At 56.3% G+C, this 27055-nt stretch overlaps 1 protein-coding gene across 2 annotated transcripts in view; it reads left to right on the top strand.

Moving 5' to 3' along the window:
* Positions 1-27055, top strand: part of PALM (paralemmin) — a 190018-nt gene that overhangs the window by 103051 nt on the left and 59912 nt on the right. For both annotated transcript variants that reach the window (XM_069215580.1, XM_069215579.1), the window contains exon 2: positions 11646-11691. In XM_069215580.1, coding sequence (XP_069071681.1) covers positions 11646-11691 — 46 coding nt within the window. The remainder of the gene's footprint in view (positions 1-11645; positions 11692-27055) is intronic.

Genomic DNA, 27055 nt, shown 5'->3' with positions numbered 1-27055 from the left:
TTTCCCTGGCACTCACCCCTTACTTTCCTGGCACTCATCTTTCCCCTCCCTAGCACTCATCTGTCTTTTCCTGGCACTCATACTTCCCTTCCCTAGCACTCACCCCTCACCTGCCTGGCACTCACCCCTCACCTGCCTGGCTCTCATTCTTCCCCTCCCTGGCACTCACCCCTCACTTGCCTGTATCCCATTCTTCCCCTCCCTGGCACTCACCCCTCACCTGCCTGGCTCTCATCCTTCCCCTCCCTGGTACTCACCCCCACCTGCCTGGCACTCACACTTCCGTTTCCTGGCACTCATTATTGGCCCTCATGGCACTCACATCTCACTTCCCTGGCACTCACCCTTGACTGTCCTGGCACTAACCCTTCACCTCCAGGGCTCTCATCCTTCCCTTTCCCTGGCACTCACCCCTCACCTGCCTGGCACTCATCCTTCCCCTCCCTGGCACTCACCCCTCACCTGCCTGGCACTCATCCTTTCCCTCCCTGGCACTCATCCTTCCCCTCCCTGGCACTCACCCTTCACCTGCCTGGCACTCATCCTTCCCCTCCCTAGCACTCAACCCTCACCTGCCTGGCACTCATCCTTTCCCTCCCTGGCACTCATCCTTCCCCTCCCTGCACTCACCCCTCACCTGCCTGGCACTCATCCTTCCCCTTCCTGGCACTCACCCCTCACCTGCCTGGCACCCGCCCCTCACCTGCCTGGCTGTCATCCTTCCCCTCCCTGGCACTCACCCTCACCTGCCTGGCTGTCATTCTTCCCCTCCCTGGCACTCACCCCTCACCTGCCTGGCTGTCATTCTTCCCCTCCCTGGCACTCACCCCTCACCTGCCTGGCTCTCATTCTTCCCCTCCATGGCACTCACCACTCACCTGCCTGGCTCTCATCCTTCCCCTCCATGGCACTCACCCCTCACCTGCCTGGCTCTCATCCTTCCCCTCCCTGGCACTCCACGTCACCCACATGACACTCACTCATAACCCGGTATCCTAATAAAGCAAAATAAAAGCAAAGCAACGGGCAGAGGGCAGCAGTGTGGTAGGTGTGAGTGTGGTGAATGTGAGTGTGGCACATGTGAGTGTGGTGAATGTGAGTGCGGTAAGTTTGAGTGTGGTGACTGTGAGTGTGGTAAGTATGATTGTGGTGAGTGTGGCATGTGTGAGTGTGGTACGTATGAGTGTGGCACATATGAGTGTGGTGAATGTGAGTGTGATAAGTGTAAGTGTGGTGACTGTGTGCGGTGACTGTGTGCGGTGACTGTGTGCGGTGACTGAGTGTGGTGACTGTGTGCGGTGAATGTGAGTGTGGTGAATGTGAGTGTAACTGTGAGTGTGGTGAATGTGAGTGTGGTGAGTGTGGCATGTGTGAATGTGGTACGTTTGAGTGTGGCACATATGAGTGGTGAATGTGAGTGTGGTAAGTGTGAGTGTGGTGAGTGTGGCACGTGTAAGTGTGGCACATATGAGTGTGGTGAATGTGAGTGCAGTAAGTGTGAGTGCGGTGACTGAGTGTGGTGAATGTAAGTGTGGTGAATGTGAGTGTGGTAAGTGTGAGTGTGGTGAGTGTGGCACGTGTAAGTGTGGCACGTATGAGTGTGGCACATATGAGTGTGGTGAATGTGAGTGCGGTAAGTATGAGTGCGGTGACTGAGTGCGGTGACTGTGGTGAATGTGAGTGTGGTAAGTATGATTGTGGTGAGTGAGGTATGTGGTAAGTATGATTGCGGTGAATGTGGTATGTTTAAGTGTGAGTGTGCTACACATGAGTGTGGTGAATGTGGGTGTGGTAGGTGTGAGTGTGGTGAATGTGGGTGTGATAAGTGGTGAGTGTGGTGACTGAGTGTGGTGAGTGTAACTGTGAGTGTGGTGAATGTGAGTGTGGTAAGTGTGAGTGTTGTGTGTGTGGTGAATGTGAGCGTGGTGAGTGTGGTGAATGTGTGTGTGGTAAGTGTGAGTGTGGTGTGTCTGGTGAATGTGAGTGTGGTGATGCGTGTGGCGAATGTGAGTGTAGGTGTGAGTGCGGTGAGTGTGGTGAATATGAGTGTGGTAAGTGTGGTAAATGTGGGTGTGGTAGGTGTGAGTGGGGTGAATGTGGGTGTGGTGAGTGTGAGTGTAGTGAATGAGTGTGGTGAGTGTAACTGTGAGTGTGGTGAATGTGAGTGTGGTAAGTGTGAGTGTGGTGTGTGTGGTGAATGTGAGTGTGGTGATGCGTGTGGTGAATGTGAGTGTAGGTGTGAATGTGGTGGGTGTGGTGAGTGTGGTGAATGTGGGTGTGGTAGGTGAGGGTGTGGTGAAAGTGGGTGTGGTGAGTGTGGTGAATGTGGGTGTGGTGAGTGTGGGTGTGGTGAGTGTGGTGAATGTGGGTGTGGTAAGTGTGAGTGGGGTGTGTGGTGAATGTGAGTGTAGGTGTGAATGTGGTGAGTATGAGTGCGGTGAGTGTGGTGAATGTGTGTGTGGTGAGTGTGGTGAATGTGGGTGTGGTGAGTGTGGGTGTGGTGAATGTGTGTGTGGTAAGTGTGAGTGGGGTGTGTGGTGAATTTGAGTGTGGTGATGCGTGTGGTGAATGTGAGTGTAGGTGTGAATGTGGTGAGTGTGTGTGTGGTGAGTGTGGTGAATGTGTGTGTGGTGAGTGTGGTGAATGTGGGTGTGGTGAGTGTGGGTGTGGTGAATGTGTGTGTGGTGAGTATGGTGAATGTGGGTGTGGTAAGTATGAGTGTGGCTGATGTGAGTGTGGCTTCCTCTTCCGCAGGCAGGGGGCAGTGGGCCCTGGGGGGCACAGAGGGCAGGTGCCACTGAGGGGTCAGCACAGGCTGGGGCAGGTGTTCACAGGTGCACCTCAGCAAGTGGGGTAGAGGGGTGGGAGGGTTCTCTACAGATACACAGGAGAAGGAAAGAGAGGGGCCATGGCAGTATGGAAGGGGGTGTTCCATGGCCAGGGGGTACAGAGAAGGGGGGCAAACATGAACCAGGGCAGAGAGGCTCAGGGCAGCCCCCACCGCTCATCCCTCTCTCTCACTCTTCATGCCTTGGCCCTCCCTGGCCGGGTCTCTGATGACAGAGAACTTAGCTTCCTTCATCCTGGGGTGCATTGGGAGGGGAGGCCCTCTCCCTCTCACGCCCTCTCACACCTCCAGACACAGGGAGTCCGCTCCCTCCTATCCAGCCTGTTCCGCTCCTCCATGAGACAACTGAGACGACAGGAATAGCTTGTGCCTCAGCAGTGCAAGCTTCCCTCTTAGGACAGGAATAGCTTGTGCAGCAGCAGTGCAAGCTTCCCTCACAGGCCATGAATAGCTTGTGCAGCAGAAGTGCAAGCTTCCATCACAGTGACAGGAATAGCTTGTGCAGCAGCAGTGCAAGCTTCTCTCACAGGCCAGGAATAGCTTGTGCAGCAGCAGTGCAAGCTTCCCTCACAGGCCAGGAATAGCTTGTGCAGCAGCAGTGCAAGCTTCCTTCACAGGCCAGGAATAGCTTGTGCAGCAGCAGTGCAAGCTTCCATCACAGTGACAGGAATAGCTTGTGCCTCAGCAGTGCAAGCTTCTCTCACAGGCCCGGAATAGCTTGTGCCTCAGCAGTGCAAGCTTCCTTCACAGGCCAGGAATAGCTTGTGCCTCAGCAGTGCAAGCTTCCATCACAGTGACAGGAATAGCTTGTGCAGCAGCAGTGCAAGCTTCAATCACAGTGACAGGAATAGCTTGTGCCTCAGCAGTGCAAGCTTCCATCACAGTGACAGGAATAGCTTGTGCCTCAGCAGTGCAAGCTTCCATCACAGTGACAGGAATAGCTTGTGCAGCAGCAGTGCAAGCTTCTCTCACAGGCCAGGAATAGCTTGTGCAGCAGCAGTGCAAGCTTCTCTCACAGGCCAGGAATAGCTTGTGCAGCAGCAGTGCAAGCTTCCCTCACAGTGAGAGGAATAGCTTGTGCCTCAGCAGTGCAAGCTTCCATCACAGTGACAGGAATAGCTTGTGCCTCAGCAGTGCAAGCTTCCTTCACAGGCCAGGAATATCTTGTGCCTCAGCAGTGCAAGCTTCCATCACAGTGACAGGAATAGCTTGTGCCTCAGCAGTGCAAGCTTCTCTAACAGGCCCGGAATAGCTTGTGCAGCAGCAGTGCAAGCTTCCCTCACAGTGACAGGAATAGCTTGTGCCTCAGCAGTGCAAGCTTCCATCACAGTGATAGGAATAGCTTGTGCCTCAGCAGTGCAAGCTTCCATCACAGTGACAGGAATAGCTTGTGCCTCAGCAGTGCAAGCTTCCATCACAGCGACAGGAATAGCTTGTGCCTCAGCAGTGCAAGCTTCCTTCACAGGCCAGGAATAGCTTGTGCAGCAGCAGTGCATGATCCAATCACAGTGACAGGAATAGCTTGTGCCTCAGCAGTGCAAGCTTCCCTCACAGGCCAGGAATAGCTTGTGCAGCAGCAGTGCAAGCTTCCATCACAGTGACAGGAATAGCTTGTGCCTCAGCAGTGCAAGCTTCCCTCACAGGCCAGGAATAGCTTGTGCCTCAGCAGTGCAAGCTTCCATCACAGTGACAGGAATAGCTTGTGCAGTAGCAGTGCAAGCTTCTCTCACAGGCCAGGAATAGCTTGTGCCTCAGCAGTGCTTGCTTCCCTCACAGGCCAGGAATAGCTTGTGCCTCAGCAGTGCAAGCTTCCTTCACAGGAGGCCAGGAATAGCTTGTGCAGTAGCAGTGCAAGCTTCCATCACAGTGACAGGAATAGCTTGTGCCTCAGCAGTGCAAGCTTCCCTCTTAGGACAGGAATAGCTTGTGCAGCAGCAGTGAAAGCTTCCCTCACAGGCCAGGAATAGCTTGTGCAGCAGCAGTGCAAGCTTCCATCACAGTGACAGGAATAGCTTGTGCCTCAGCAGTGCAAGCTTCCATCACAGTGACAGGAATAGCTGGTGCCTCAGCAGTGCATGCTTCAATCACAGTGACAGGAATAGCTTGTGCCTCAGCAGTGCAAGCTTCCTTCACAGGCCAGGAATAGCTTGTGCAGCAGCAGTGCAAGCTTCCATCACAGTGACAGGAATAGCTTGTGCCTCAGCAGTGCAAGCTTCCCTCACAGGCCAGGAATAGCTTGTGCAGCAGCAGTGCAAGCTTCCATCACAGGCCAGGAATAGCTTGTGCCTCAGCAGTGCAAGCTTCCATCACAGGCCAGGAATAGCTTGTGCCTCAGCAGTGCAAGCTTCCATCACAGGCCAGGAATAGCTTGTGCCTCAGCAGTGCAAGCTTCCCTCACAGGCCAGGAATAGCTTGTGCCTCAGCAGTGCAAGCTTCCATCACAGTGACAGGAATAGCTTGTGCCTCAGCAGTGCAAGTTTCCCTCACAGGCCAGGAATAGCTTGTGCATCAGCAGTGCAAGCTTCCATCACAGTGACAGGAATAGCTTGTGCCTCAGCAGTGCAAGCTTTCCTCACAGGCCAGGAATAGCTTGTGCCTCAGCAGTGCAAGCTTCCCTCACAGGCCAGGAATAGCTTGTGCCTCAGCAGTGCAAGCTTCTCTCACAGGCCAGGAATAGCTTGTGCAGCAGCAGTGCAAGCTTCCTTAACAGGCCAGGAATAGCTTGTGCAGCAGCAGTGCAAGCTTCCATCACAGTGACAGGAATAGCTTGTGCCTCAGCAGTGCAAGCTTCTCTCACAGGCCCGGAATAGCTTGTGCCTCAGCAGTGCAAGCTTCCTTCACAGGCCAGGAATAGCTTGTGCCTCAGCAGTGCAAGCTTCCATCACAGTGACAGGAATAGCTTGTGCAGCAGCATTGCATGCTTCAATCACAGTGACAGGAATAGCTTGTGCCTCAGCAGTGCAAGCTTCCATCACAGGCCAGGAATAGCTTGTGCCTCAGCAGTGCAAGCTTCCATCACAGTGACAGGAATAGCTTGTGCCTCAGCAGTGCAAGCTTCCATCACAGTGACAGGAATAGCTTGTGCAGCAGCAGTGCAAGCTTCTCTCACAGGCCAGGAATAGCTTGTGCAGCAGCAGTGCAAGCTTCTCTCACAGGCCAGGAATAGCTTGTGTAGCAGCAGTGCAAGCTTCCCTCACAGTGACAGGAATAGCTTGTGCCTCAGCAGTGCAAGCTTCCATCACAGTGAGAGGAATAGCTTGTGCCTCAGCAGTGCAAGCTTCCATCACCGTGACAGGAATAGCTTGTGCAGCAGCAGTGCAAGCTTCAATCACAGTGACAGGAATAGCTTGTGCCTCAGCAGTGCAAGCTTCCATCACAGGCCAGGAATAGCTTGTGCCTCAGCAGTGCAAGCTTCCATCACAGTGACAGGAATAGCTTGTGCCTCAGCAGTGCAAGCTTCCATCACAGTGACAGGAATAGCTTGTGCAGCAGCAGTGCAAGCTTCTCTCACAGGCCAAGAATAGCTTGTGCAGCAGCAGTGCAAGCTTCTCTCACATGCCAGGAATAGCTTGTGCCTCAGCAGTGCAAGCTTCCCTCACAGTGAGAGGAATAGCTTGTGCCTCAGCAGTGCAAGCTTCCATCACAGTGACAGGAATAGCTTGTGCAGCAGCAGTGCAAGCTTCCATCACAGTGACAGGAATAGCTTGTGCAGCAGCAGTGCAAGCTTCCATCACAGTGACAGGAATAGCTTGTGCCTCAGCAGTGCAAGCTTCCCTCACAGTGAGAGGAATAGCTTGTGCCTCAGCAGTGCAAGCTTCCATCACAGTGACAGGAATAGCTTGTGCAGCAGCAGTGCAAGCTTCCATCACAGTGACAGGAATAGCTTGTGCAGCAGCAGTGCAAGCTTCCCTCACAGTGAGAGGAATAGCTTGTGCCTCAGCAGTGCAAGCTTCCGTCACAGTGACAGGAATAGCTTGTGCCTCAGCAGTGCAAGCTTCCCTCACAGGCCAGGAATAGCTTGTGCCTCAGCAGTGCAAGCTTCCATCACAGTGACAGGAATAGCTTGTGCAGCAGCAGTGCAAGCTTCCCTCACAGTGAGAGGAATAGCTTGTGCCTCAGCAGTGCAAGCTTCCATCACAGTGACAGGAATAGCTTGTGCCTCAGCAGTGCAAGGTTCCCTCACAGGCCAGGAATAGCTTGTGCCTCAGCAGTGCAAGCTTCCCTCACAGGCCAGGAATAGCTTGTGCCTCAGCAGTGCAAGCATCCCTCACAGGCCAGGAATAGCTTGTGCCTCAGCAGTGCAAGCTTCCATCACAGTGACAGGAATAGCTTGTACCTCAGCAGTGCAAGCTTCCCTCACAGGCCAGGAATAGCTTGTGCCTCAGCAGTGCAAGCTTCCCTCACAGGCCAGGAATAGCTTGTGCCTCAGCAGTGCAAGCTTCCATCACAGTGAGAGGAATAGCTTGTGCCTCAGCAGTGCAAGCTTCCATCACAGTGACAGGAATAGCTTGTGCCTCAGCAGTGCAAGCTTCCCTCACAGGCCAGGAATAGCTTGTGCCTCAGCAGTGCAAGCTTCCCTCACAGGCCAGGAATAGCTTGTGCCTCAGCAGTGCAAGCTTCCCTCACAGGCCAGGAATAGCTTGTGCCTCAGCAGTGCAAGGTTCCCTCACAGGCCAGGAATAGCTTTTGCCTCAGCAGTGCAAGCTTCCATCACAGTGACAGGAATAGCTTGTGCCTCAGCAGTGCAAGCTTCCCTCACAGGCCAGGAATAGCTTGTGCCTCAGCAGTGCAAGCTTCCCTCACAGGCCAGGAATAGCTTGTGCCTCAGCAGTGCAAGGTTCCCTCACAGGCCAGGAATAGCTTGTGCCTCAGCAGTGCAAGCTTCCATCACAGTGAGAGGAATAGCTTGTGCCTCAGCAGTGCAAGCTTCCATCACAGTGACAGGAATAGCTTGTGCCTCAGCAGTGCAAGCTTCCCTCACAGGCCAGGAATAGCTTGTGCCTCAGCAGTGCAAGCTTCCATCACAGGCCAGGAATAGCTTGTGCCTCAGCAGTGCAAGCTTCCCTCACAGGCCAGGAATAGCTTGTGCCTCAGCAGTGCAAGCTTCCATCACAGTGAGAGGAATAGCTTGTGCCTCAGCAGTGCAAGCTTCCCTCACAGGCCAGGAATAGCTTGTGCCTCAGCAGTGCAAGCTTCCATCACAGTGACAGGAATAGCTTGTGCCTCAGCAGTGCAAGCTTCCCTCACAGGCCAGGAATAGCTTGTGCCTCAGCAGTGCAAGCTTCCCTCACAGGCCAGGAATAGCTTGTGCCTCAGCAGTGCAAGGTTCCCTCACAGGCCAGGAATAGCTTGTGCCTCAGCAGTGCAAGCTTCCATCACAGTGACAGGAATAGCTTGTGCCTCAGCAGTGCAAGCTTCCCTCACAGGCCAGGAATAGCTTGTGCCTCAGCAGTGCAAGCTTCCATCACAGTGACAGGAATAGCTTGTGCCTCAGCAGTGCAAGCTTCCCTCACAGGCCAGGAATAGCTTGTGCCTCAGCAGTGCAAGCTTCCCTCACAGGCCAGGAATAGCTTGTGCCTCAGCAGTGCAAGCTTCCATCACAGGCCAGGAATAGCTTGTGCTCCGTCCCCCGTCTCACCCCCCAGCCACGGAGCTTCTGCTTTCTCCCATCCAGCCTGGCCCTCTCCTTCCTGAGACAACTGATCCAGACAGACAGACCCCAGCCCGGGAGTGGGTTCCAGACAGGCAAGACCCGGAGGGCCCCACCCCGGCGACTCCTGGGCATTTATGTTACACACAGAAAATCTTGTACAGTATATATGGCATTAATTCATTTCAGAGTTTCTCGCAGCGCTACAACTTCACATGCAGCACAGCGCATCGAGGCGTCGTTGAAACATTGTATAAAGAGGTAAAATGAGTGCATTGAAACAGTTTTCTATACTTTGAGCAATCATTTGTTTGCCTTTCGTGAACTTTGCAGAAGTTCCCGTGTGAAGTGTTTTGCGCACACGGAGCCCAGCCAGGCTGGGACAGTGATGTAGATTCCCAGCAAGGTTCGCTTTTTGGAGATTGTCTGCGCACCATGTCACCGAGGATTAAAAGAAGGTTTTGATTCAGATGTGCTGAGGGTGTCTGGCTTCTCACCAGGCGCTGTACAGTTATACACCGTGGCACACACCCGTGTTCAGAGCAGCGAGGTGCATAACACCCCCTCTGCCGCGGGCCCCTCGACGGGCCCCCGGGCACATTCAGGACTTCTTCATCTGGATGCAAGGAGCGGAGGAACCAGCCCGTCCCTGGTCGGGTCCTGGGGCTGAGGGGCAAGCAGTGGGCCGAGGGCACAGAGAGCTGGCACCAGTGCCCACCCGCCCCTGCTTCACACGGTCCATGCGTCATCCGGGGGGCGGGGCAAGGCTTCCAGTAAATACTGCAGTTTATAGCGGTGTGCAAGCCATGGGGCTCACTACACCTCTGGTCTCAGGTGACAGCACCTGGGTCTCACGGGGAGTGGTCCCCCGGGGTGTGGGCGTGCCAGTGAGAGAGGGTGTGTCCGTGCTGAGCGGTGGGCTGGGGGTAACGGGTCTGCCAGTGGTGAAAGGTGTCAGTGGCATAGGAAGCTGGCCTGGTGTGTGGTGGACACCTATGGTGCTATCACCTTATACCAGGTCCAGGTATCCCATCCCCTCTCAGTGAAGTGTAGGCAGTGTCTAGAAGCCAGGCTCTCTAGAGGTAGCTGTGGATGAGCAGCCAAGGCTTATCTAGGAGACATGCAAAGCGTATGCAATATCAGTACAGTCACACAGCACTCGCACACATGAAAGAAAACACTCAGTGTTACGAAAATAAAGGTACTTTATTATAGTAACATAAATACAGAAATACTGTATAGGCAATACCTCAACTATAGGTAAGTAAACACACCATGGTATACACATTAGCAATCAGAAAATAGCATAGAAAGCAATAGGCACTGGTAAAAGCAATAGCAACTAATGTGGGTCCCAGTGGGTGCACAAGTGTCATTGGTGGCAGGTGTTTCACTGGTTGCACAAGTGTCAGTGGTGACAGGTGTTTCAGTGGTTGCACAAGTGTCAGTGGTGACAGCTGTTTCAGTGGTTGCACAAGTGTCATTGGTGACAGGTGTGTCAGTGGGTGCACATGTGTCAGTAGTGACAGATGTGTCAGTGGGTGCACAAGTGTCATCGGTGGCAGGTGTTTCACTGGTTGTACAAGTGTCATTGGTGGCAGGTGTGTCAGTGGTTGCACAAGTGTCAGTGGTGGCACATGTGTGTCAGCGGTTGCACAAGTGTCAGTGGTGGCAGGTGTTTCACTGGTTGCGCAAGTGTCAATGGTGGCAGGTGTGTCAGTGGGTGCACGAGTGTCAGTGGTGGCAGGTGTTTCACTGGTTGCGCAAGTGTCAGTGGTGGCAGGTGTGTCAGTGGGTGCACAAGTGTCAGTGGTGACAGGTGTTTCACTGGTTGCACAAGTGTCAGTGGTGGCAGGTGTGTCAGTGGTGGCACAAGTGTCATTGGTGGCACATGTGTGTTAGTGGTTGCACAAATGTCAGTGGTGGCAGGTGTTTCACTGGTTGCACAAGTGTCAGTGGTGGCACATGTGTGTCAGTGGTTGCACAAGTGTCAGTGGTGGCAGGTGTTTCACTGGTTGCACAAGTGTCAGTGGTGGCAGGTGTGTCAGTTGTGGCACAAGTGTCAGTGGTGGCAGGTGTGTCAGTGGTGGCACAAGTGTCAGTGGTAACAGATGAGACAGTGGGTGCATAAGTGTCATTGGTGGCAGGTGTTTCACTGGTTGCACAAGTGTCAGTGGTGATAGGTGTTTCAGTGGTTGCACAAGTGTCAGTGGTGGCAGGTGTGTCAGTGGTGGCACACGTGTCAGTGGTAACAGATGAGTCAGTGGGTGCACAAGTGTCATTGGTGGCAGGGGTTTCAGTGGTTGCACAAGTGTCATTGGTGGCAGGTGTGTCAGTGGTTGCACAAGTGTCAGTGGTGACTGGTGTTTCAGTGGTTCCACAAGTGTCATTGGTGACAGGTGTGTCAGTGGGTGCACGTGTCAGTGGTGACAGATGTGTCAGTGGGTGCACAAGTGTCAGTGGTGGCAGGTGTTTCCCTGGTTGCACAAGTGTCATTGGTGCGAGGTGCGACAAGCGTGTCAGTGACCACCGCAGGAGTCTTGGAGCTATGGTAAACTCACAGTGGGTGCCTGCGGGAGTGTGGTTGCCACAGAGATGTGCTTGTTTCCTCAGCCCTCTCCGGGAGGGGTCTCGTCTCACTCTTTCACTCTGATAGAAGTTTTCTGGTTGTTTCTCATTACTAGTCTGTCTGCTGCTTCGTTGACGTCAGGACTTGTTTACATGAATCTAATCTGCTGATTTCTTCTCTCCCATCTCCCCTTCCCCATCCCTCCCTCTGTCTGTCCCCTCCTCACCCCTGCTTTGTCTGTCTCTCCATCTCCCTCCGTCCATCTGTGCTTGTCTCTCTTCCATACCCCATGTAACTCCCTTCTGTGTGTCTCTCTCCGTCTCTCACTGTCTCACCATCTGTCTCTCTGTCCCCCCACTTCTCTTCCTCTCCTCCTGTTTTCACCCAAATCTTCCTCGCTCTCACTCCAAACTCTCCCTCTCCATGCCATCACCCCCTTTGTCCCCCTCTGGCTCTCCCCATCTCTTCCTCTGTTCGCTCCCCACTTCCGCTGTGTCTCTCCCCATCTCCCCTGTGTCTCCCCAATCTCTGCCCTTGCCCCCCTGCCCCCCGCCCCCGCCCGCTGCTTCTCCCCTCAGGAGCCCTGAAGCTGTAAACCAGCAGGAGCGGTTACAGGCCATCGCAGTAAGTACCCCCCCCTCGTCCCCTCGCCCAGGGTCACACAGAGCGGCTGTCACCCACAAGCAACGGTCCCCTCCCCCTGGGTGACACACACAGCCCCCTCCCCCTGGGTGACACCCCCTACCCCTGGGTCACACACACAGCCCCCCTTTCCCCTGGGTCACACACACAGCCCCCCTCCCCCTGGGTGACACACACACACCCCTCTCCCTGGGTCACACACACAGCCCCCCTCCCCCTGGGTCACACACACAGCATCCCCTTGGGTCACACACACAGCCCCCCTCCCTAGGTCACACACACACCATCCCCCTCCCCCTGGGTCACACACACCCCATCCCCCTCCCCTGGGTCACACAAACAGACCCCCTCTCCCCTGGGTCACACACACAGCCCCCCTCCCCCTGGGTCACACACAACCCATCCCCCTCCCCTGGGTCACACACACAGCCCCCCTTTGCCTGGGTCACACACACAGCCCCCCTCCCCCTGGGTCACACACACACCATCCCCCTCCCCCTGGGTCACACACACAGCCCCCCTCCCCCTGGGTCACACACACACACCACCCCCTCCCCCTGGGTCACACACACACCACCCCCCTCCCCTGGGTCACACACACCACCCCCTCCCCCTGGGTCACACACACCACCCCCCTCCCCCTGGGTCACACACACAGCCCCCCTCCCTGGGTCACACACACACAGCCCCCTCCCTCTGGGTCACACAGACAGCCGCCCTCCCCCTGGGTCACACACACACCATCCCCCTCCCCTGGGTCACACACACACCGTCCCCTTGGGTCACACACACAGCCCCCCTCCCCCTGGGTCACACACACTGCCCTCATCCCCCTGGGTCACACACACAGCCCCCCTCCCCCTGGGTCACACACACACACCACCCCCTCCCCCTGGGTCACACACACACCACCCCCCTCCCCCTGGGTCACACACACCACCCCCTCCCCCTGGGTCACACACACCACCCCCCTCCCCCTGGGTCACACACACAGCCCCCCTCCCTGGGTCACACACACACAGCCCCCTCCCTCTGGGTCACACAGACAGCCGCCCTCCCCCTGGGTCACACACACACCATCCCCCTCCCCTGGGTCACACACACACCGTCCCCTTGGGTCACACACACAGCCCCCCTCCCCCTGGGTCACACACACTGCCCTCATCCCCCTGGGTCACACACACCCCATCCCCCTCCCCTGGGTTACACGCACACAGCTCCCCTCCCCCTGGGTCACACACACACCGTCCCCCTCCCCCTGGGTCACACACACAGCACCCTCTCCCCTGGGTCACACAACACACACACACCACCCCCTCCCCCTGGGTCATACACACACCATCCCCCTCCCCCTGGGTCACACAGACAGCCCCCCTCCCCCTGGGTCACACACACACCATCCCCATCCCCCTGGGTCACACACACACCATCCCCCCGGGTCACACACACACAGCCCCCCCCTTTTCCTGGGTCACACACAATGCCCCCTCTCCCCTGGGTCACACACACCCCATCCCCCTCCCCTGGGTCACACACACAGCTCCCCTCCCCTGGGTCACACACACAGCTCCCCTCCCCCTGGGTCACACACACACCGTCCCTCTCCCCCTGGGTCACACACACAGCCCCCCTCCCCCTGGGTCACACACACAGCATCCCCTTGGGTCACACACACAGCCCCCCTCCCTAGGTCACACACACACCGTCCCCCTCCCCCTGGGTCACACACACAGCCCCCCTCCCCCTGGGTCACACACACAGCATCCCCCTGGGTCACACACACAGCATCCCCTTGGGTCACACACACACACCACCCCTCCCCCTGGGTCACACACACACCATCCCCCTCCCCCTGGGTCACACATACACCATCCCCCTCCCCTGGGTCACACACACACCCCATCCCCCTGGGTCACACACACACAGCCCCCCTCCCCCTGGGTCACACACCATCCCCCTCCCCCTGGGTCACACACACAGCCCCCTCCTTGGGTCACACACACAGCCCCCCTCCCCCTGGGTCACACACACAGCCCCCATCTCCCTGGGTCACACACACCCTATCCCCCTCCCCTGGGTCACACACACAGCTCCCCTCCCCCTGGGTCACACACACACCCTCCCTCTCCCCCTGGGTCACACACACAGCTCCCCCCCGGGTCACAAACACACCATCCCCCTCCCCCTGGGTCACACAGACAGCCCCCCTCCCCCTGGGTCACACACACACCATCCCCCTCCCCCTGGGTCACACACACCCCATCCCCCTCCCCTGGGTCACACAGCCCCCCTCTCCCCTGGGTCACACACACAGCCCCCCTCCCCCTGGGTCACACACACCCCATCCCCCTCCCCTGGGTCACACACACAGCCCCCCTCCCCCTGGGTCACACACACACCATCCCCCTCCCCCTGGGTCACACACAAAGCCCCCCTCCCCCTGGGTCACACACACAGCACCCTCGCCCCTGGGTCGCACACACACACCACCCCCTCCCCCTGGATCACACACACACCATCCCCCTCCCCCTGGGTCACACACACACCACCCCCTCCCCCTGGGTCACACACCATCCCCCTCCCCCTGGGTCACACACACACCACCCCCCTCCCCCTGGGTCACACACACAGCCCACCTCCCTGGGTCACACACACACAGCCCCCCTCCCCCTGGGTCACACACACACCATCCCCCTCCCCCTGGGTCACACACACACCATCCCCTTGGGTCACACACACAGCCCCCCTCCCCCTGGGTCACACACACTGCCCCCATCCCCCTGGGTCCCACACACCCCACCCCCCTCCCCCTGGGTCACGCACACAGCTCCCCTCCCCTGGGTCACACACACACCATCCCCCTCCCCCTGGGTCACACACACAGCCCCCCTCCCCCTGGGTCACACAAGCACCCTCTCCCCTGGGTCACACACACACACCACCCCCCTCCCCCTGGGTCACACACACACCATCCCCCTCCCCCTGGGTCACACACACACAGCCCCCCTCTCCCAGGGTCACACACACACAGCCCCCCTCCCCCTGGGTCACACACACAGCCCCCTCTCCCCTGGGTCACACACACAGACCCCTCTCCCCCTGGGTCACACACACAGCCCCCCTCCCCCACACACAGCCCCCCTCCCCCTGGGTCACACACACAGCCCCCATCTCCCTGGGTCACACCCATCCTCTCCCCCTCCCCTGGGTCACACACACAGCCCCCCTCCCCCTGGGTCACCCACGCACCATCCCCCTCCCCCTGGGTCACACACACACAGCCCCCCTCTCCCAGGGTCACACACACACAGCCCCCCTCCCCCTGGGTCACACACACAGCCCCCTCTCCCCTGGGTCACACACACAGACCCCTCTCCCCCTGGGTCACACACACAGCCCCCCTCCCCCACACACAGCCCCCCTCCCCCTGGGTCACACACACAGCCCCCATCTCCCTGGGTCACACCCATCCTCTCCCCCTCCCCTGGGTCACACACACAGCCCCCCTCCCCCTGGGTCACACACACCCCATCCCCCTCCCCTGGGTCACACACACACCATCCCCCTCCCCCTGGGTCACACACACAGCACCCTCTCCCCTGGGTCACACACACACACCACTCCCTCCCCCTGGATCACACACACACCATCCCCCTCCCACTGGGTCACACACACACCATCCCCTTCCCCCTGGGTCACACAGACAGCCCCCCTCCCCCTGAGTCACACACACACCATCCCCCTCCCACTGGGTCACACACACACAGCCCCCCTCCCCCTGGGTCACACACACACACAGCCCCCTCTCCCCCTGGGTCACACACACAGCCCCCTCCCCCCTGGGTCACACACACAGCCCCCCTCCCCCTGGGTCGCACACACAGCCCCCTCTCCCCTGGGTCACACACACAGCCCTCTCTCCCCTGGGTCACACACAGACAGCTCCCATCCCCCTGGGTCACACACACGCCACCCCCCTCCCATGGGTCATACACACAGCCTCCCTCCCCGTGGGTCACACACACAGCCCCCCTCCCCTGGGGTCAGCAGCATCATGTGTCAAAAATTCCAACTAGAGTGGAAGTTCACTGAAGTTTTTAGCTCGAGTTGTGATCTATCTGGGCTTTTAACCACACTCACCTCACGCCCATCACTACCACTCTTCCTGGGCTTGCCCTTCAAAAATCCTTTGATGAGATTGGTAAATGCTTTATGTTTGTCCCTCCTTTGGGAGGTTTTGTTACCGCCTTGGCCATCCACCCTGTTACATGGATAATTGCACATTTGACCCATGAGCAAACTTGTTTTTCCTTTTGTGTGTCTCCTTCACGCTCATGGCGGCCGTGGCGCTTTCAATCGGCTCGCTTATGTGAAACCGTTTTACTTCTCATTTTTAATTTAAGTGGCAAGAAAAGTCCAGGTAGGAATTTACTACATTAACAGCTCTAACTCGAGCAAACGCGAGACTCAATACAGTACAAACGCGTGTTTGCTTGTTGCCTTACCCAGTATAACCACCAGATGGCGGCATAACGCACAGCTTGTAAATCCACAACAATCCCATGCCTCAGTTTCCGCATAGGTCTCCCTGCGCCCCCTCTGGACGATATACACATGTATTATTTTATAGGTATATACTAAATGCTTGGTATTTATGCAGCACATCCACTATCTGTATTATTGTTATACATTTGAGATGAAAACAAAATTGTGAAATCTGCAAAGTTTCCAAATTCTGTTGAAAATTATATGGCAAACTCAGTAAACGCCTAATTATGTACTAAATGCAGCCTCCACAGAATTGCCTAACTCCACTCCCCCATCCACATCGTCCGTTGCTTAAGAATAATTCAATCAATAGGTAATCCCAGGCACTGTTGTTGTTAGATGCACTTTGAAAAAACAGCTTTTTTCAAGCAAATGTTATCGAAATAAACAAGTTAATATATCTGGTGAAATCTTACAAACCACAACCCCCTCAAAGGCAATGTTGGACCATAGTACAGAGTCAATCCTTATGTATTTTTTATGTATGAGATGTTTGGGTCATTTTATTGCACAGAATGCAGTGGAATAAAACCCATATTTTACAGTGACCGATATGGGAGATTTTACACGGTTCCTTGTGAAATACATATTTCATCATCAAAATGACTTGTCCCAAACCATTCTGCAGAGAGACACGGACAGTTTTGTAAATTATGTGGCAAACACAGTAAATCCATAATTAGGTGGTAAATGTCGCAGAATCACATAATAAAGCGGATGCGATATCCATCACATTTGTGAGGGAGTATTCCATCAGGCAAGTTCTAAATGAAGCTGTAATTCATGATAACTATCCCAAAAAATGTAATAAAAATACAGAGGCATGATAGCTTCAGATTTTACACATACAGAAATTCGGCAGTTAGAGTTCTGTCAAGTAACTTTAGCTCACTCAGGGGGTGATTCTGATTCTGGCGGGCGGCGGAGGCCGCCCGCCAGAATTCCGCCCTCCAAAATACCGCGCCGCGGTCAAAAGACCGCGGCGGGTATTTCAAGTTTTCCCCTGGGCTGGCGGGCGGCCGCCAAAAGGCCGCCCGCCAGCCCAGGGGAAAACGACCTTCCCACGAGGATGCCGGCTCGTAATCGAGCGGGCGGAGTGGGAAGGTGCGACGGGTGCATTTGCACCCGTCGCGTATTTCACTGTCTGCCAAGCAGACAGTGAAATACTTGTAGGGGCCCTCTTACGGGGGCCCCTGCAGTGCCCATGCCAGTGGGATGGGCACTGCAGGGGCCCCCAGTGGCCCCGCGACCCCCCCTACCGCCATCCGGTTCCCGGCGGGCGGACCGCCGGGAACTGGATGGCGGTAGGGGGGGGTCGGAATCCCCTCGGCGGCGCAGCTAGCTGCGCCGCCTTGGAGGATTCAACAGGGCAGCGGTACACTGGCGGGAGACCGCCAGTGTTGCCGGTCTGACCGCGGCTTTACCGCCGCGGTCAGAATGCCCTGCGGGGCACCGCCGGCCTGTCGGCGGTGCTCCCGCCGACCCTGGCCCCGGCGGTCTAAGACCGCCGGGGTCAGAATCACCCCCTCAGTGCTTTGTGTGCACGTCCTTAGAGCTGTCGCTTGTACAGACACTCAGTGCTTTGTCTGCACCTCCTTAGAGCAGTCTCTTGTACACATACTCCGTCCTAGAGCAGTCTCTTGTACAGGCACTCAGTGCTTTGTCTGCACCTCCTTAGAGCAGTCTCTTGTACAGACACTCAGTGCTTTGTCTGCACGTCCTTAGAGCAGTCTCTTGTACACATACTCCGTCCTAGAGCAGTCTCTTGTACAGACACTCAGTGCTTTGTCTGCACTTCCTTAGAGAAGTCTCTTGTACAGATACTCCGTCCTAGAGCAGTCTCTTGTACAGGCACTCAGTGCTTTGTGTGCACGTCCTTAGAGCAGTCTGTTGTACAGACACTCTCAACCCTAGAGCAGTCTCTTGTACAAACACTCCGCCCTAGAGCAGTCTCGTGTACAGACTCTCAACCGTAGAGCAGTCTCTTGTACAGACACTCCGCCCTAGAGCAGTCTCGTGTACAGACTCTCAACCCTATAGCAGTCTCTTGTACAGACACTCCGTCCTAGAGCAGTCTCATGTACAGACTCTCAGCCCTAGAGCAGTCTCTTGTACAGACACTCCACCCTAGAGCAGTCTCGTGTACAGTCTCTCAACCCTAGAGTAGTCTCTTGTACAAATGTTCAGTGCTAAAGCAGTGTCTTGTAGAGGCACTCAGTCCTAAAGCAGTCTATTGTACAGACACTCAGTGCTTGTACAGACACTCCGCCCTAGAGCAAGAGACTCTCAACCCTAGAGCAGTCTCTTGTACAGACACTCCGTCCTGGACGAGTCTCTTGTACAGACTGTCAACCCTGGAGCAGTCTCTTGTACAGACACTCCGCTCTAGAGCAGTCTCTTGTACAGACGCTCAACCCTAGAGCAGTCTCTTGTACAAATGTTCAGTGCTAAAGCAGTGTTTTGTAGAGGCACTCACACCTAAAGCAGTCTATTGTACAGACACTCAGTGCTTGTATAGACACTCCGCCCTAGAGCAAGAGACTCTCAACCCTAGAGCAGTCTCTTGTACAGACACTCCGTCCTGGACGAGTCTCTTGTACAGACTCTCAACCCTGGAGCAGTCTCTTGTACAGACACTCCGCTCTAGAGCAGTCTCTTGTACAGACGCTCAACCCTAGAGCAGTCTCTTGTACAAATGTTCAGTGCTAAAGCAGTGTCTTGTAGAGGCACTCACACCTAAAGCAGTCTATTGTACAGACACTCAGTGCTTGTATAGACACTCCGCCCTAGAGCAAGAGACTCTCAACCCTAGAGCAGTCTCTTGTACAGACAATCCGTCCTGGACGAGTCTCTTGTACAGACTTTCAACCCTGGAGCAGTCTCTTGTACAGACACTCCGCTCTAGAGCAGTCTCTTGTACAGGCGCTCAACCCTAGAGCAGTCTCTTGTACACATGTTCAGTGCTAAAGCAGTGTCTTGTAGAGGCACTCAGTCCTAAAGCAGTCTATTGTACAGACACTCAGTGCTTGTACAGACACTCAGTCTCAGTGTTTCTGCACACTGCCCGTGCCCTCAAGGACTTGCCTCAGGGTCTCCTCATACTGTCCATGCCTCAAGGACTGCTAAGGGTCTCCTCATACTGTCCATGCCTCAAGGTTTGGCTTTACTGTGGTACCATCAAGGACTGGCCTCAGGGTCTTTGCACACTGTGCACTGAGGGTGCGTGTGTGTTCCCAGGATGAGGGGTGTGTGCATGTGATCCCTGGTGAGGTGTTTGTGTGATTCCTGGTGAGGAGTGTGCGTGTGATCCCTGGTGAAGGGTGTGTGTGAACCCTGGTGAGGTGTGTGTGTGTGTGATACCTGGTGAGGGTTATGTGTGTGTGATATCTGATGAGGGGTGTGTGTACTCCCTGGTGAGGGGTGTGCACGTGTGATGCCTGGTGAGGGGCGGTGCGTGTGATCCCTGATGAGGGGTCTGTGCAGGAGATCCCAGGTGAGGGGTGTGTGTGTGTGTTCCCAGGGCAAGGGGTGTGTGCGAGTGATCTCTGATGAGGTATGTGATCCCTGGTGAGGTGTGTGTGTGTGATGCCTGGTGAGGAGTGTGTGCGTGTGTTCCCAGGTTGAGGTGTGTGATCCCTGGTGAGGTGTGTGCATGTGATCCCTGGTGAGGGGAGTGATCCATGGTGAGGGGTGTGTGATCCCTGGTGAGAGGTGTGATCCCTGGTGGACGGTGTGTGCATGTGTTCCCAGGGTGAGGTGTGTGATCCCTGGTGAGGTGTGGCGGTGTGTTCGTGTGATCCCTGGTGAGGTGTGTGACCCCCGGTGAGGGGTGTGTGCATGTGATCCCTGGTGAGCGGAGTATGCTTGTGATCCCTGGTGAGGGGTGTGTGCGTGTGATCCCTGGTGAGGGGGGTGTGAGTGTGATCCCTGGTGATGTGTGTGATCCCTGGTGAGGGGTGTGTGCGTGTGATCCCTAGTGAGGGGTGTGATCCCTGGTGAGGGGTGTGTGCGTGTGATCCCTGGTGAGCGGTGTGTGCTTGTGATCCCTGGTGAGGGGTGTGTGCCTGTGTTCCCAGGGTGAGGTGTGTGATCCCTGGTGAGGTGTGTGATCTTTGGTGAGCGGTGCGTGCATGTGATCCCTGGTGAGGGGTGTGATCCCTGGTGAGGGGTGTGTACGTGTGATCCCTGGTGAGGGATGTGATCTCTTGTGAGCGGTGTGCGTGTGATCCCTGGTGAGCGGTGTGTGCTTGTGATCCCTGGTGTGGGGTGTGTGCCTGTGTTCCCAGAGTGAGGTGTGTGATCCCTGGTGAGGTGGGTGATCTTTGGTGAGCGGTGTGTGCATGTGATCCCTGGTGAGGAGTGTGATCCCTGGTGAGGTGTGTGCATGTGACCCCTGGTGAGGGGTGTGTGCCAGTGCTCCCAGGGTGAGGTGTGTAATCCCTGGTGAGGGGTGTGTGCTTGTGATCCCTGGTGAGCGGTGTGTGCTTGTGATCCTTGGTGAGGGGTGTGTGCCTGTGTTCCCAGGGTGAGGTGTGTGATCCCTTATGAGGTGTGTGATCTTTGGTGAGCGTTGTGTACATGTGATCCCTGGTGAGGGGTGTGTGCATGTGATCTCTGGTGAGGGGTGTGATCCCTGGTGAGGGGTGTGTGCATGTGATCCCTGGTGAGAGGTGTGTGCTTGTGATCCCTGGTGAGGGGTGTGTGCCTGTGTTCCCAGGGTGAGGTGTGTGATCCCTGGTTAGGTGTGTGCATGTGATCCCTGGTGAGGGGTGTGTGCCAGTGCTCCCAGGGTGAGGTGTGTGATCCCTGGTGAGGGGTGTGTGCTTGTGATCCCTGGTGAGGGGTGTGTGCCTGTGTTCCCAGGGTGAGGTGTGTGATCCCTGGTGAGGTGTGTGCATGTGATCCCTGGTGAGGGGAGTGATCCATGGTGAGGGGTGTGTGATCCCTGGTGAGAGGTGTGATCCCTGGTGAGGTGTGTGCATGTGATCCCTGGTGAGGGGAGTGATCCATGGTGAGGGGTGTGTGATCCCTGGTGAGAGGTGTGATCCCTGGTGGACGGTGTGTGCATGTGTTCCCAGGGTGAGGTGTGTGATCCCTGGTGAGGTGTGGCGGTGTGTTCGTGTGATCCCTGGTGAGGTGTGTGACCCCCGGTGAGGGGTGTGGGCATGTGATCCCTGGTGAGCGGTGTATGCTTGTGATCCCTGGTGAGGGGTGTGTGCGTGTGATCCCTGGTGAGGGGGGTGTGAGTGTGATCCCTGGTGATGTGTGTGATCCCTGGTGAGGGGTGTGTGCGTGTGATCCCTAGTGAGGGGTGTGATCCCTGGTGAGGGGTGTGTGCGTGTGATCCCTGGTGAGCGGTGTGTGCTTGTGATCCCTGGTGAGGGGTGTGTGCCTGTGTTCCCAGGGTGAGGTGTGTGATCCCTGGTGAGGTGTGTGATCTTTGGTGAGCGGTGCGTGCATGTGATCCCTGGTGAGGGGTGTGATCCCTGGTGAGGGGTGTGTACGTGTGATCCCTGGTGAGGGATGTGATCTCTTGTGAGCGGTGTGCGTGTGATCCCTGGTGAGCGGTGTGTGCTTGTGATCCCTGGTGTGGGGTATGTGCCTGTGTTCCCAGAGTGAGGTGTGTGATCCCTGGTGAGGTGTGTGATCTTTGGTGAGCGGTGTGTGCATGTGATCCCTGGTGAGGAGTGTGATCCCTGGTGAGGTGTGTGCATGTGACCCCTGGTGAGGGGTGTGTGCCAGTGCTCCCAGGGTGAGGTGTGTAATCCCTGGTGAGGGGTGTGTGCTTGTGATCCCTGGTGAGCGGTGTGTGCTTGTGATCCTTGGTGAGGGGTGTGTGCCTGTGTTCCCAGGGTGAGGTGTGTGATCCCTTATGAGGTGTGTGATCTTTGGTGAGCGTTGTGTACATGTGATCCCTGGTGAGGGGTGTGTGCATGTGATCTCTGGTGAGGGGTGTTATCCCTGGTGAGGGGTGTGTGCATGTGATCCCTGGTGAGAGGTGTGTGCTTGTGATCCCTGGTGAGGGGTGTGTGCCTGTGTTCCCAGGGTGAGGTGTGTGATCCCTGGTTAGGTGTGTGCATGTGATCCCTGGTGAGGGGTGTGTGCCAGTGCTCCCAGGGTGAGGTGTGTGATCCCTGGTGAGGGGTGTGTGCTTGTGATCCCTGGTGAGGGGTGTGTGCCTGTGTTCCCAGGGTGAGGTGTGTGATCTTTGGTGAGCGGTGTGTGCATGTGATCCCTGGTGAGGGGTGTGTGCGTGTGATCCCTGGTGAGCGATGTGTTCATGTAATCCCTGGTGAGGGGTGTGTGCCAGTGCTCCCAGGGTGAGGTGTGTGATCCCTGGTGAGGTGTGTGATCTTTGGTGAGCGGTGTGTGCATGTAATCCCTGGTGAGGGGTGTGATCCCTGGTGAGGGGTGTGTGCCAGTGTTCCCAGGGTGAGGTGTGTGATCCCCGGTGAGCGATGTGTGCATGTGATCCCTGGTGAGGGGTGTGTGCCAGTGCTCCCAGGGTGAGGTGTGTGATCCCTGGTGAGGTGTATGATCTTTGGTGAGCTGTGTGTGTGTGTGATCCCTGGTGAGGGGTGTGATCCCTGGTGAGGGGTGTGATCCCTGGTGAGGGGTGTGTGCCAGTGTTCCCAGGGTGTGTGTGTGATCCATGATGAGGGGTGTGATCTATTGTGAGGGGTGTGTGCGAGTGATCCCTGGTGAGTGGTATGTGCTTGTGATCCCTGGTGAGGGGTGTGTGCCTGTGTTCCCAAGGTGAGGTGTGTGATCCCTGGTGAGGTGTGTGATCTTTGGTGAGCGGTGTGTGCATGTGATCTCTGGTGAGGTGTGTGATCCCTGGGGAGGGGTGTGTGCCAGTGCTCCCAGGGTGATGTGTGTGATCCCTGGTGAGGGGTGTGTGCGTGTGTTCCCTGGTGAGCGGTGTGTGCTTGTGATCCCTGGTGAGGGGTGTGTGCCAGTGTTCCCAGGGTGAGGTGTGTGATCCCTGGTGAGGGGTGTGTGCCAGTGTTCCCAGGGTGAGGTGTATGATCCCTGGTGAGGGGTGTGTGCGTGTGATCACTGGTGAGCGGTGTGTGCATGTGATCCCTGGTGAGGGGTGTGATCCCTGGTGAGGGGTGTGTGTGCCTGTGTTCCCAGAGTGAGGAGTGTCATCTTTGGTGAGCGGTGTGTGCATGTGATCCCTGGTGAGGGGTGTGTACCAGTGTTACCAGGGTGAGGTGTGTGATCCCTGGTGAGGGGTGTGTGCTTGTGATCCCTGGTGAGGGGTCTGTGCCTGTGTTCCCAGGGTGAGGTGTGTGATCCCTGGTGAGGGGTGTGATCCCTGGTGAGGGGTATGTGCCTGTGTTCCCAGGGTGAGGTGTGTGATCCCTGGTGAGGTGTGTGATCTTTGGTGTGGGGTATGTGTCTGTGTTCCCAGGGTAAGGTGTGTGATCCCTGGTGAGGGGTATGTGTCAGTGTTCCCAAGGTGATGTGTGTGATCCCTGGTGAGGGGTGTGCATGTGATCCCTGGTGAGCGGTATGTGCTTCTGATCCCTAGTGAGGGGTGTATGCCTGTGTTCCCAGGGTGAGGTGTGTGATCCCTAGTGAGGTGTGTGATCTTTGGGGAGTGGTGTGTGCATGTGATCCCTGGTGAGGTGTGTGATCTTTGGTGGGCGGTGTGTTTGTGTGTTCCCAGGGTGAGGGGTGTGTGATCCCTGGTGAGAGGTGTGATCTTTGGTGAGAGGTGTGTGTGATCCCTGGTGAGGTGTGTGATCCCTGGTGAGGTGTGTGCATGAGATCCCTGGTGAGGGGTGTGTGTCTGTATTCCCAGGGTGGGGTGTGTGATCCCTGGTGAGGTGTGTGATCTTTGGTAGCGGTGTGTGCCTGTGCTCCCAGGGTGTAGTGTGTGACCCCTGGTGAGGGGTGTGTGCTTGTGATCCCTGGTGTGGGGTATGTGCCTGTATTCCCAGGGTGAGGTGTGTGATCCCTGATGAGGGGTGTGATCCCTGGTGAGGGGTATGTGCCTGTGTTCCCAGGGTGAGGTGTGTGATCCCTGGTGAGGTGTGTGATCTTTGGTTTGGGATATGTGCCTGTGTTCCCAGGCTGAGGTGTGTGATCCCTGATGAGGGGTGTGATCCCTGGTGAGGGGTATGTGCCTGTGTTCCCAGGGTGAGGTGTGTGATCCCTTGTGAGGTGTGTGATCTGTGGTGTGGGGTATGTGTCTGTGTTCCCAGGGTGAGGTGTGTGATCCCTGGTGAGGGGTGTGATCCCCGGTGTGGGGTATGTCTGTGTTCCCAGGGTGAGGTGTGTGATCCTTGGTGAGGGGTGTGCATGTGATCCCTGGTGAGCGGTGTGTGCTTCTGATCCCTGGTGAGGGGTGTATTCCTGTGTTCCCAGGGTGAGGTGTGTGAGCCCTATTGAGGTGTATGATCTTTGGTGAGTGGTGTGTGAATGTGATCCCTGGTGAGGTGTGTGATCTTTGGTGGGCGGTGTGTTCGTGTGTTCCCAGGGTGAGGGGTGTGTGATCCCTGGTGAGAGGTGTGATCTTTGGTGAGCGGTGTGTGTGATCCCTGGTGAGGGGTGTGTTCCAGTGCTCCCAGGGTGAGGTGTATGATCCCTGGTGAGGGGGGTGTGCGTGTGATCCCTGGTGAGGGTTGTGATCCCTGGTGAGGGGTGTGTGCCAGTGCTCCTAGGGTGAGGTGTATGATCCCTGGTGAGGGGTGTGTGCTTGTGATCCATGGTGAGGGGTGTGTGCCTGTGTTCCCAGGGTGAGGTGTGTGATCCCTGGTGAGGTGTGTGCATGTGATCCCTGGTGAGGGGTGTGTGCCTGTGTTCCCAGGGTGAGGTGTGTGATCCCTGGTGAGGTGTGTGATCTTTGGTGAGCGGTGTGTGCCTGTGCTTCCAGGGAGAAGTGTGTGATCCCTGGTGAGGGGTGTGTGCTTGTGATCCCTGGTGAGGGGTGTGTGCTTGTGATCCCTGGTGTGGGGTATGTGCCTGTGTTCCCAGGGTGAGGTGTGTGATCCCTGGTGAGGGGTGTGCATGTAATCCCTGGTGAGCGGTGTGTGCTTCTGATCCCTGGTGTGGGATATGTGCCTGTGTTCCCAGTGTGAGGTGTGTGATCCCTGGTGAGGGGTGTGATCTTTGGTGTGGGGTATGTGCCTGTGTTCCCAGGGTGAGGTGTGTGATCCCTGGTGAGGGGTGTGATCCCTGGTGTGGGGTATGTGTCTGTGTTCCCAGGGTGAGGTGTGTGATCCCTGGTGAGGGGTGTTTGCTTCTGATCCCTGGTGAGAGGTGTATGCCTGTGTTCCCAGGGTGAGGTGTGTGATCCCTAGTGAGGAGTGTGATCTTTGGTGAGGGGTCTGTGCATGTGATCCCTGGTGAGGGGTATGTGCCAGTGCTCCCAGGGTGAGGTGTGTGATCCCTGGTGAGGGGTGTGTGCGTGTGATCCCTGGTGAGCGGTGTGTGCGTGTGATCCCTGGTGAGCGGCGTGTGCTTGTGATCCCTGGTGAGTGGTGTGTGATCCCTAGTGAGGTGTGTGATCTTTGGTGAGTGGTGTGTGCATGTGATCCCTGGTGAGGTGTGTGATCTTTGGTGGGCGGTGTGCTCGTGTGTTCCCAGGGTGAGGACAGCTGGTTTGGACGTAGCCCTGACGGAGTACATGCCACGCTCCACGCTGTAGATCAGGTCCTTAATTAATACAAACAGTTCTGTGGGTGAAAGTTGCTTTCATCACTCTTAGTGACTCAGTTCCTGTTCTGCCTGACTGAGAGCTGTCATATAGTCATTCTGCGGCTCAGTGGATGCAAGTGGATTCTATGTTTGTGGACTTTAGCTTTTAGTTGTATGAATGGGGTCCCCCTATGACAGACCAGCAGGAGACATGCTCAGGTCACACGGTGCGTGCGAGGATGCGCCTCTCTTGCAGCCCCCTAAGGCTCTTCATGGCCCTCTCGCTGCAGGGGTCGTAAGGACCCGGCATAACATCGGGCACTGCAGCAGACAGCGCCTTAAGGCCCCTGGCGCGTCAGTGCGCTTTAGACATGCCTGGAGCACGTGGGGCTCTTCAGCCCCGCCCCCTCTGCACCCCCCCCCCCCCCCTCCCCCCCGAGTGGCCCACGCCCAGCCCATGTGGTGAACGGGGTGTGTTTGTTGCTGTCCCTGACAGCACCTGTGGTTCTTGGCGCGTCAATAAATCACTTTCTCTGCCTCCGGCTGCCACCTGGTGGCTGGAGCGGAGATGGCACTTTATTTACCTCGTACCAGACACTGCAGGCCCATTGCATCTGTTGATGTGAGGGCTACATTCAGTGACTCAATATTCGGACCCCGATGAGTCCCCCTGAGCGAGACCTGACTACGGGCTCGACCAGCCACCTTCCCTTTTTACAGGTAGTAAATATTTTCATCAGCACAGAGGTGAGCAGTTCACTGTGGCATGGTATGTTTGTCCAGTGAGTATCAGCTGGGGTCCCGTAGTTACATACTCTAGGGGTAATACGAGTGCGTCCCTCGGCCCTGATGACAGCCACAGGGAAGAGAGGCCAGAAACTTGTCGACGCAACCATAGAACGAGGGACCCTTGCAACCAAAGTTTCTACCTGGTCTCCCCCTTGTGATCCTATTACCTGAGGACTAGAATTCAACTAGTGGTGTCTTACCAGGCAGGCGTTTATAACCCTTCAAATAAAACCCCTCTCATTTATTTCAATATATATATGGACTGGTAACAAACGTCCATTGCTCTCGTGTCTCTCAATGGTAGTAGCACGCCCTGTTCCGTAAGAGAACGGAAGAAACCCTATGATGAAACATGCCACCA

Source organism: Pleurodeles waltl, chromosome 12 (assembly GCF_031143425.1).
Source record: "Pleurodeles waltl isolate 20211129_DDA chromosome 12, aPleWal1.hap1.20221129, whole genome shotgun sequence".
NCBI lineage: Eukaryota > Metazoa > Chordata > Amphibia > Caudata > Salamandridae > Pleurodeles > Pleurodeles waltl.
This window is presented reverse-complemented; position numbering and strand designations above follow the sequence as displayed.